General features: G+C 36.1%; 1 protein-coding gene across 6 annotated transcripts; it reads left to right on the top strand.

The window, feature by feature from the left end:
• Positions 1-3,681: 3,681 nt before the first annotated feature.
• LOC18438157 (F-box/kelch-repeat protein At3g27150) lies at positions 3,682-8,021 on the top strand. Of its 6 annotated transcripts, none has more exons than XM_020669744.2 (3): positions 3,732-3,927; positions 4,504-4,546; positions 6,575-8,021. In XM_020669744.2, exon 3 carries the CDS (start codon positions 6,677-6,679, stop codon positions 7,847-7,849), a length of 1,173 nt encoding a protein of 390 aa, XP_020525403.1. In that variant the 5' UTR covers positions 3,732-3,927; positions 4,504-4,546; positions 6,575-6,676; the 3' UTR covers positions 7,850-8,021. The 6 variants fall into 6 exon arrangements, with proteins under 6 accessions (XP_020525398.1, XP_020525403.1, XP_020525399.1 ...); XM_020669740.2 differs by having other exon boundaries at positions 6,533-8,021; XM_020669739.2 differs by lacking the exon at positions 4,504-4,546 and having other exon boundaries at positions 3,682-3,927; positions 6,533-8,021.
• The last annotated feature ends 3,541 nt before the right edge of the window (positions 8,022-11,562 follow it).

Here is an 11,562-nt window from a genome sequence, read left to right as displayed (position 1 = left end):
AACTTGGACCCAAATACTATTCGGGTTTGGACCCGGATCCAGTAGGATCCGACCCATTGTCACCCCTAGAGAGAGAGAGAGAGAGAGAGAAGGGTGGCAACAGGCTGGGCCACCCTTGGCGCAGCCCAACCCAACCTTGGGTCGAGCCGAATCGGGGCCAAAAATGAATGAAGAAAGTCAAATAAACAAGAAGAAAAAAAAAAAAGATGGCCGAGTCAGTCTAAGCTAAATTGGGTCGGCGTTGGCCCTAGCCTAGGCCTCGGCCAAGTTTGTAGCCCAGGCCCCACATTTTAGAGCTGGGCCAGGGCGGCCAGCCCATTGCGGGACCGAAGAGAGAGAGAGTGAGTTGTCTTGTCCGTAAGATGGTATTTTGGTGGTCGATTCTATCCAAAAAGTAGGGAAACGGAACATATCCTCTCCCCCCTTTTTAAAATGAGGCTTAACGTTTATTGGCGACATTCATGTCACCTTGTTGAGAGTGTGCCATCAACTTCATTAGTGGTGAGGAATAAGTAAACAATAGTGGTTTCTCATCTTTTTTTCCTTTTTTTTATATTATTTATTTATGCTTTTTCCAAAGTGGAATAAGAAAAAGAGAAGCTGCCCCTAGACTCTCAACAAATCAGCTTCTAAAACACGTTTCGATCGTGTGAAAATAATTTTTGAAAAATATTTTTACATGAAAAATTTCTTTTATAGTTAAGTGTGAGAGTATTTTAACAATAATTGATTGTAATGCATTTTTTCACATCAATTAGTGGTTAATTAGTTTGAAAATATTTCTGCACCTAACCACAAAAAAAATTTACATGTGAAAACATTTTTTAAAAAATATTTTCACACAAACCAACCGTGCCAGTGTCATCGCTATTTCTCATATATGATTAAACTGCCCCTATGTTACCAAACTATCATTTTGTCAGCTTGGAGCTACACAAAATCTCACAATGCCATGTACATCCCCATTTCTTTTTTCTGTTTTTTTTCTTTTTCTTTTTTACAAAAGTATGAGTTTTATTGACCATAGAACATCACAACTGATTCAAGAAACAATAGTATCTAAAATGACAATAGAATCCAAAGAAATCCCCCAATATATTACTAAAAGAAATGCGTACATTGATGCCATTACCTTTTAGTATAGGAATTTCACAAACACCCCAAGTCATCCCTTTTAATATCATATAGATGGCATGTGTCACTTTTTCGTAAAGATTTTCCAAGTATTCGAACGATGGTATTTTCTTAGTCGCTCAATTCACATATGATAGCTAAGGGTGATTATCAGTTTTTCATATCAATGCTAAATAATTTTATCATGTTCTTTCCCTTTCTCAATATATAATATTTTTTTTTCGAGTAATTCCACCATTGAAATCGATCTCGATATATATCGTCGCAATCATCAACAACTAACCAATCAAACCCTAATACATGACCAACTTGGTCTGTAAAATGGTTCCCAAAATTAAAGACAAACTCATAGCATTCCACAAATGCAAGAAAAGGCGCGTAAAAGGCAGGGGCACATTTATCATTTTAGGGCGTTATCCTCATTTTTAATACAAAATCATCACAATAAAGTAAGACTTATAAAGTAAAAGTTTTGGAAAACCCGTTATCTTTCTGGGGTTCTGTTTTTTTTAAATTCAAAAACGGATGCCATGAATATAGAGGCGTGTCAAACTCAAACACCGTTACTTTTTCCTCTTTTTTAAGTGGGCTCTTAGTACTTTTCTTAAAGAATGAATGCCTGATTCAATAATTAATTAATTAATATTCCATAGTTTAAACTTTAAAGGCAAATGACGGTTCCTATATTTTAAATTTATAAGGAAACAATCAAGGGCACTTAATGAATGCTCCATAATTTAAGGGGAATCAAACCCTTTCTATAATTTAAGGGCAGCCATTGATGTGTCTCTAGATTTTTATGTGGTTTCTCTAGATTTAGAGAGAGAATTTCTCATGAGTTTTAGAGAGAGAGTATATATATATATATATATAAAAGTAAGACCCTAAAAATCAAATTAAGGCACACCTTAAAAATTCACAAGAAGAGGTTATTTTGATGTTGAAAAACTCTTAATTCGATCATCTCAACCTTAAGATTTATGTATATGAGAAAAAATAGATTTCAAGTCTTGGAAATAGTGCATCTCGAAAATTATTATCTAGATCGACAATTTTCAAGTTTTTCAAGTGTTCATAGATCTACTCGATCTACACCTTTTATCAATATTTAAATTTTATAATTAGAGAAAAAATAAACTTCTAGCTCACCATAAAGATTTTTAAAATTAAAACAATATATTTAAGTACTATTTGAAGGTGCGCCTTACTTTGATTGTTTAGGGCCTCAGCCTTATACAAACTACACCCAATTTATTTGCCTGTGGGCTATATATGTATATTTTTTTGGGGAAATTATCGCTAATATACCTTAATTTTAGTAACATCATAAAAAAACCCAAACTTCCCAAAACCTGGCCCACACCACACCTTTACGGTAGTCTTCCTTATCGTAATGCATTGCGACCATTACTGTAATAAAAATACCGTTGTAAATAGAGATAGAATTATGATACTTCTAGTACCGTAATGACATAAACATCTATTATGGTACTTTAATTACCGTAATAACATAGATATTACAGTAATTAAAATATCGTATTACTGTAATTTAAGTACCTTAATATTGCCTAACTCAACACGAAAGATTTTGTACTATCTCGAGCCTACTATTTATTTACTCCCTCGACAAAAATCCACGCTAGCTGTAATTTTTCAAATCTCAAATTTTTAGAATATAATCTCTACTTAATTTTTATATGGTTCCCAAAATTTTAGAACGGAAACACTCTTAAATATGTGTTTTTGAGAGAGGGAGTAAATCCACATTATGCTCCTATGGGAACATAGATTTTTTGAAAAAGGTAGCCCTGATATTAGCTTTGATTTGAAGCTTTTAAAGTATTCCAGTAATAGAAGTTCCATAACACTTTAAAAGCTTCAAACCAAAGTTAATATCAGGGCAACCCTTTTCAAAAACCCTATGTTCCAAACCTTGCTCAAAAACACTTATTTAAGTGTGTTTCCGTTCTAAAATTTTGAGAACCATATAAAAATTAGGTAGAGATTATATCTTAAAAATTTGAGATTTGATATTTGAAAAATTACAGCTAGCATGGATTTTTGTCGAGGGAGTAAATAAATAGTAGGCTCAAGAGAGTAAAAAATCTTTCGTGTTGAGTTGGGTAATATTGCGGTATTTAAATCACCATAATACTACTTTAAAGTATTATGATATTTTAAGTACTGGTAATACTCTGTTATTACGGTAATTAAAGTACCGTAATAGATGTTTATATTATTACAGTACTAGAAGTACCGTAATTCTATTTTTATTTTTTATAGTATTTTAATTATCGTAATGGTCGCAATGCATTAGGGTAGAAAGACTACCGTAACAGGTATTTTCGTTCAGAAAATACCAAAAATTGAAAGAAAGAGTGTGAACGAGGTTTTGAGAAGTTGGAAATTTTTTTTATGAGTTTTTAAAAATTAAGATATATTAACCATAATTTCCCTATTGTTTTAGGGATAACAAAATGGACAGGGTCAAAGGTCGCCATGCGAGCCTCCATTAATTTATGTATGAAAATAACGGCTTAGAAATTTGCACCTTGGGGCCTCCTTACCGTTATACTACTACTATATAATGGACTTTTTTGGCCCTTTCAAAACTCTATGCTGTATCCAACTCTTGCCCCACTTGCTCTCTTCCCTGTCCAACTTCACCTACCAGGTCTCTTTCTCTCCAACTCTCTCTTTCTCTCTCTAATTATTGGGTTTTTCAGGTGAAAGCTGCTTCGCCATTTGTGACCAGCTCTGAAGCTATGTCACCTGTTTATAGATTGTTCACTTGTAAGCATTCCCTGTTTCTCTTTTAAACTTTACATTGCTTCTTCCTTCAAATGTCTGCGAATTTGTTTCTTTTACTGAAACTTTTGACGAAAAGGAAAAACCAAGACTCGGACTCGGGCGAGTAACTTGGCCTCATCGGGGTTCATTCAGTTTCCCAAGGTGTTATATAACTCTGGGATATAAAATAAAATAAAATATTCTTCTATGGGATGTAAATACTATTTTTGTATTTTCCTCTTTTTGAAATTTTTAAAAAATCCCAAGCTGTTAATGGGTTAGTTTTAAATCCATTTTTCTCTATTTTTGTAAAGTGGTTTTAAGTTTTAATTTACGTTGATTACAAGTTTCTATTCTTCAATTTTTTTTATTTTTATCTTTTTAGGGCCGAAAGGCCTTGTGCTGGATTCGGTCCAGCGGAAGGTCATGTGGGGTAGAGAGAGAGGGCTTCTATTTATCATTTTTAGTCTTATTTACTGGGTGGAAAAATAAAAACTTACCTGATATCTGCTAAAAAATTGATGACATCTCGTTTTCATATCCTCTCTTTCTCTCTTAATTCTGGGGATTTTCTCTCAGGGGGATACTTTCCATTCACATGATCTACAGTGTCCATCTAACGGTACTTTCCTTGTGAACTTAAATTACAATTTTGCCCCTACCTATTCAAAAGTTTTGGGGTTCTAAATTTTTTTTTTATTTTTTATTTTTTATTTTTTTTTTTATCGGATTGAGGAAAAAGGTTATATAGAGCGGAGGCTCTAAACAATCACATTCGAGCCTACTATAAAAAATTCACTAGACGAGGTTGTTTTGATGCCCAAATATCTTCAAATTGATCATTTTGACATCAAGATGCATGGACGTGAGAAAAAAATAGATTTCAAGTTTTGAAAATAGTATATTTTCGAATGTATTTTTTGGGCAGCCAATTTTCAAGATTTTCAAGTTTTTATAGATTTGTCGATCTACACTATTTTTAATGCTTTAAACTTTATAAATAAAGAGAAAAATATATTTGCAAGCTATCACAAATATTTTCAGTATTGAAACCACATTTCTCGACACTATTTGAAGGTAGGCTCTAATTTGATTGTTTAGAACCTAGGCTCTATACAAACCGCAACCTTTACTTGGATGGTCACAATTTCCTACAACCATTTGATGTGAAATTTGATAGCTTGGATGTGTCATAAAGTTTACGAAAATTTCTTTTGAAGTTTGAGCTTGGTCAATGAATTAATTGCCGCCACCCAACTTTACATCCAATGGTCAAGATTATTGTAACCACTTTGTATAAAAAGTAAATGATATAATTGTATACTTTCCCTTTTTTATATATATAATTTTTACCTATTTTTTTTAGTTGTAAGTGAATAACCTTACAATAAAATTGGAAATAATTGGTTCAAGCTTTACTATAAGGAAAATAAATTATCGATTGTGGGTATTTTGTGGTAAAACAAATCAAGATTGATTGCAAAAAAAAAAGTGTTGTTACTAGATAATTGGCTAACTATTTATTTTTGGCCGGGTTTGAATCAGGTCGTTGGAATTGTATTATTGACTAGGCTCAAAGTTCAAAAGAAAATTTATCAAATTTCATGTTATTAGATTTGCCATCTAAGAATGATAGTGCCTTCATTGTATTAAAAGTAAATAGTTAAATAGTATAAAATCCCTTAAGCAGATGCACTTTCACATACATAATCAATGCAATAAATACATTAAAAAATTAGTGAAATAAACTACAAACCTTTGGAAAAATTAGTTTCTTTAAAAAACTAGTTAAAAAAACTTCAAATTAATTGAAAACTGAATCTTGAGGAAACATTTCCTTTCATGACTTAATTCTTCGCTCCTTTCTTTCCAAAGCCTTCTTTTAAGGGAAAGGGCTCAAAATATTTTACCATGTCAAAATAATCAAAGGTCTAAAAGGCTCCATTTATCACCACGTTTACTTTGTAGTTTTCATTTCCCTCATTCAAATTTCCAAAATTACTTCTGCTCAGTATTGGATCCCTAAACAATATGGAAATTTTAGTAATTTGGTTTTCCTTAAGTGTCTCAAGCTAAATAATGAAATACTTCTAAGTTCTTATAGCACGGAACTATCAAATCACAGAAATACCCATAATTGTTCAAGATTAGCAATATGTAACTTAAATTTTTCAATGAAAAAATTATTCTGAACTTGAATGTCGTGGGCTACTATGGTAATTTATCCCAAGTCACTTAAGTTGGACAAAATTACCAAATTCAAGGTTCCTAACCCTAATTATGGTAATTTAGGAAATTTTGACCTATTTTTTTGGAAAGTACCTTTATTAAGTGAAACTTGAGAAGTGATCCAGTAGTGGAAAATGAGATCTTTTGAGCCCATAAATGATTTTGTAGGACAATTTGAGTTCTTGAATGATATTTTAACTCTGTGTTTAGAAAATAGACTCGGGCAAGGTAATCAGCCCTTGCCTAAGCTGAGTTACTTTGACGAGTCCGAGTACCTTGCTCCACTAGAGTTAAAAGTTAAAAAAATAAAAAATCAACACAAAAATTAATCTATTTATATTATTGCATTATCTAACTCTTTGTTAGAAATCCTTGTTAGTAAGCTCTACTTGTCATTCAAGAGCCACCTTCCCTTGCACAGCAGTGGCAGGATGAAAAAGAAAGCAAGGGAGAAGAGAAGAAGCTCTCCCTTGGCCCCTGTTGATATCTTGCTGAATTATTTCTCAAGGATAACCTATAAGAGATGGTAGAAAGGTGCTCCATGCCACCGGAGTCGGCCACTTCCGGCAGTGTTGAAGAAGAAGAACCTCAGGATACAGATTACTCCTCTTACCTTCCCCCTCTCACCGATGAAGTTTCGCTTTTGATTCTGGCTCGCACCCCCTTCTCCGATCACCCCACCCTCCGTTGTCTCAGCCGCCGCCACCGCACCGTACTTGAGTCTGGGGATCTTTACCGCATCCGCCAAGCCCATGACCTATGCCATCCCATAGTCTTCATGCGCGCTGGAGGTGGGTCTTGTTGGTTTGCCTTTTCCCCTGACTCGGGCCCTCGTCGCCGCCGCCGCTTCCGCCTCCCCCACTTCCCAAGCAACAACCGCTTTTATGATGGTGATAAGGAATCCATTTGTGCTGGAAGCCACCTTTTAGTCTCAAGCCTTGACCCTGAAGGCCCCACCGTATGGCGCTATGAACTCGGAGCAAACCGCTGGTTCCGGGGGCCCGACATGCTCTCAAAACGCAGTCTCTTCGCCTCAGCCAGCTCGGGTTCATGTGCCTTCGTGGCTGGTGGGTGCGCTTATGTCACCAGCTCTCTGACTGCCCGTGTGCCAATGAACTCAGCTGAGCAATACGACCCCGAGACACGCACATGGAGACCACTCCCACCTATGCATAGGAAACGTACACATTGCTCGGGGTTCTTCATGAACTCGAAATTTTACGTCGTCGGAGGAGAGGGAGTGAACAGAGATGACTTAAAATGTGGTGAATTCTATGACCCTGAGATGAACGAGTGGGTACTCGTGGAGGGGATGCTCGGTGACCGGCCAGTCCCAACAGGGTCTGATGGACGGCCACTACCGAGGTCACAGCCGTTGGTGGCAGTAGTGAACGGGTGCGAACTTTATGAGTTGGTGCCGTGCATGAATGCACTCAAGGTTTATGAGGAGGAAGAGAAAAGGTGGAGGGTAGTTGGGTTCGTGCCGGTGAAGGCAGACCAGAATGGGGGTTGGGGGGTGGCCTTTAAGTCATTGGGGGACAGGCTCTTGGTGGTTGGGAGGGCTGGGTCCTCAGGGGGGGAAGGGGGGAGGGTATGTGCTTGCACATACAAGCCTGGGGTGGGGTGGGAGCTGCTGGAGGGGGCTGTTGGCAATCTTGATGACTTTGTTTTCAATTGTGCTGTCATGCTCACCTAGACACTATATTTTTACTTAGCTCACACCATTTCTTCTTTTGCTTTTGTTACTGTATATTTCTTCTTTTTAATGACTCAGATATCAGGTATCACCTAATACCTTCTTTAATTTTCCTCTTGATACTACTATTTTCTTCTTCTCAAAGAATAAATGTTCATTGTACAGTCTGAAACTGCAATCTCTCCTACCTCTCTCCTCTATACATATTTAACAAACTCTAATCTACTCTCAACTTAGACAACTAAATGTAATTGTTCTTTGAAACAGAACAAACCTAGCCAGCTTTTTCTGAAAACGACGACACAACCTTAACCAGTAGAGGGTGTAGTTTATATAAGGTTAGCTGCTCTATTTGTATAAGGTTGTGATGCTCTACATTGTATATTTTAGTTGGATTGTACAGATTTGATACATATTTTAAGATAGTGTCAGATTTATACCATCCACATAAAATGAATGGTCTATATTACTCTAACCTTATTTGTAGAAGGATTACTGTAACCTTATTTCCATGGAGCATTTAAGAAACACATTCTAATATTGGCAAGCAAAGTATCCTAAAATTTGGAAAATGTTGGGTCAAAACTGAATCCCGATTCCACCATTGTTGAGCAATACTAGAATCGCTTGATTTACAAAAAATTGTATTTTATTACCATTATTCTCACCACTGTTTCAACAGTCAGAACAGTGGGGAGGACCATTCACCCTCAAATCTAAAACAAATCTCCTCAAATCTAAGTCAAATCACTAGATCGTTGATTTTGATCGGTCTGAATAAATGATCTAGAAAATTATTAAAATATAAAATAGAAATTTATAAGAACCTAATATAATTTGTAAGCTTAAAAAGAACCCCTACCATCTTGAAACCAATTTGGTTTTCACCAAGTCTCCTCCACTTGTGAAATCGTCGGGTTTTAAAACATTGATTCTCACTTATTTGGCCAACCTGAATAACCTAATTCAGCCAATCCTATTTGGTTTACCAGAGCTCTAAAGCACTGGGAAATAATGTTACTGCCTAGATGATAAGCCGTTAGTTACCAGTATCCAATGCCATTCTCACACCTGGTTTTGACATTCAATATATAGTGAACTAATTTTACAGTTATGGGATTATACCCTGTATCAACAGAATTGTTTCGCTCTGTTTTTCACATCCAACATAATCACGATTATTTAGTTGAAGAGAATTGTTTCATTCTTTTTTTCCTATCCAAAATAATTACGATTATCTAGGCTGGAGCTTCAGCCAAAGAGGCCGAATCACACAGAACCAGACCGAACACATAATTGTTTTTTTTTAAAATACAATTTTATACTTTAGCTTAAGAGCCCGAATCGAACCGAAGTGGGCTGAAACGGGATGCACTAGAGCTTTGCCTCAGACTAGACCGAAAATCCAAAGATTTCGGCCCCTCCTCAACCAAAGCGAACGTTCCAACATTGGGTAGGGGATGCTTAAAAGAGTAGGTTATGAAAAATTCACATTACTAATAAAAAGTTCTAAAATACTTTCGTAGGAACTAATACCTGCAATATAAGGACATGGGTGTCCACAAAGGAAGACACAACCAAAACAATGACCCAAATATGATCTAAGGCTCAAACTAGCCAAATCAAGTAAGAAAATCTCTCCCCAAATGGGGTTGACTAATTCTTGGTCCTAATACAACCACAAATTTCTTTAAGAAATGTTTAAGATGAAGCAAAAACATGAGCATTCAAATAGAAGGAAAAAAGATGCCAATCTCTCTCTGAGTAAATCTCCAAGTTGCCGCTGAGTAAATCTCCAAGTTGCTGCGATACTAATCTCACTTACGCTGCAAATCTTTAAGATGACGCCCCACTACGAAGAGCTTGAGATTTCTTCGTTCTCTTGGGCACCACTTGGGTTTCAGCCTGCAATCATCAATGCAACCCTTCAAAACTTTAAAAAAAAAAAAAAACACACATACACTCTCTAGATGTTGCATACATATCGTCTTTCTTAGAATCCATGTCATTAAGCTCAGTAGAAGCTCATTCAAAAGGATGATTACCTCTTTCGTGACAGGTGCCTCCTTTTCGGACAATATCAACTCAATATGACAGAGGGAGGTCATGTAAGTTGTTCATAAAAAAAAATTCAACCTTGCTCAACACAACAATCCCACTCTGCACCGGAAGAAACAAAGAATCAAGGATATAAAATTAAAGGATAGGAAACCTACGGCTGATTCTTCCATGGGCACGGTAAGTTCATCACCTTCGCTTCTAGGCCTGATTCACCTGGATATGCGAAATGAATAGTGTATCCACATCCAAGCCCTTTACCTATAAAATTCAAATGCAAAAAAACCAATACAATATATACGCTGAGAGATCAAGGCTTGAGTTTGTAACCAAGTAAAATTCAATAAAGACTATAAAACAAGCAAGCACGGATGCTGAAATTATTAGGGAAGATAAATACGGAGCATAGTTAGGGAGAAGAGCGTAGAGGCCTGAATATGAGAGATATGATGTGATGAAAGACAGAGATGCCTGATTGATAGCAGGCATGTTTGTGTGTGTGTGTGTGTGAGAGAGAGAGAGAGGATTGCATACGTCAGCATTACTCTCAGCACTCTTGAGCAGTGCGGCCAACACCTCCACAAAAGCGTCGAAAAGGGATGGCCTGCTTGTGGGCAAGAACGTCCTCCCGATACCTCTTAGCCTTGGCCAATGGGAGCTTCCTGATAGCAAATGCAGTTTCCCTGGTGTTCTGGAGAGAAACAAGTTACACAATGAGTAAAAACCCTAATACGTTGATTCTAATATCACACAAATTACCATAAGCTTCTTCCAATAAATTCAATTTCCAGTTTTTCTTTGAAAAATTATCACAAACACATGGCAATCATAAGACCTCTAGTATATATATAAAATACGATGTCAAAATACAACAGAAATCACGGTAAAGATCTCTTCGAGGAAGACAATGAAAGAAATTATGCAGCCTACATAATCACAGTCAACTTTTTACCCTCAGCAATAAAGTTATCGATCAATATTTTCCAAACTTGCACTATTTAGATGATATCACACTAATGAACTTCTAGAATATACATGTAATATAGCAGCTTTTTTTCTTTTCTTGAAGATTTAAAAATATAGCAGAAAACATGGTAAAGATCTTTCTTAGGAGCACAATGAAAAAAAATCTGGAGCCTACATAAAATTTATAAAAAATCTGGAGCCTACATAAAATATAGTAGAAAATGTGGTAAAGATCTCTTTGAATGTACAACTGAGACAACAGCAGAGCCATAAAATTTATACAACAATCTGACATCTGATTGGAGCAACAGCACACAGTTTTTTCTAATGGGTCAAATAAGCAAAAAGGCAAACTTCACAAATTACTGACGACTCAATGCATAAAAAGACCAAGGTCCTTCTTTTTTTCCACTTTCTTTTTATTTTTTTGAAACAGAGAGAGAGAGAGAGAGAGAGAGAGAGAGAGAGAGAGAGAGAGAGAGAGAGAGAGAGAGAAGCAATGCCATTATTTTGTTTTCAAGTTTGAATTACAACATAAGGCTATGGGAAGGATGCATTAAAATATGGTCATCCGGCCAATTTTGGAACGAGAATGCGTTATTTGGAAGTTTCTCAATCACAACCTTTAGAAGGGGCATTCAGAAGTAACATGATAGGATTTCAGACGTCCAAGGGTAGAGCAAATGGTT

This window comes from Amborella trichopoda, chromosome 6, assembly GCF_054954075.1.
Source record: "Amborella trichopoda isolate Santa Cruz 75 chromosome 6, AtrichopodaSantaCruz75HAP2 v2.0, whole genome shotgun sequence".
NCBI lineage: Eukaryota > Viridiplantae > Streptophyta > Magnoliopsida > Amborellales > Amborellaceae > Amborella > Amborella trichopoda.
The sequence above is the reverse complement of the archived record's forward strand: the minus strand, read 5'-3'. Positions and strand labels throughout refer to the sequence as shown.

What these genes read in the sequence shown, in the direction of transcription:
- LOC18438157 (XM_020669739.2), top strand. Translation starts at nt 6,677, where the DNA reads ATGGTAGAAAGGTGCTCCATGCCACCGGAGTCGGCCACTTCCGGCAGT.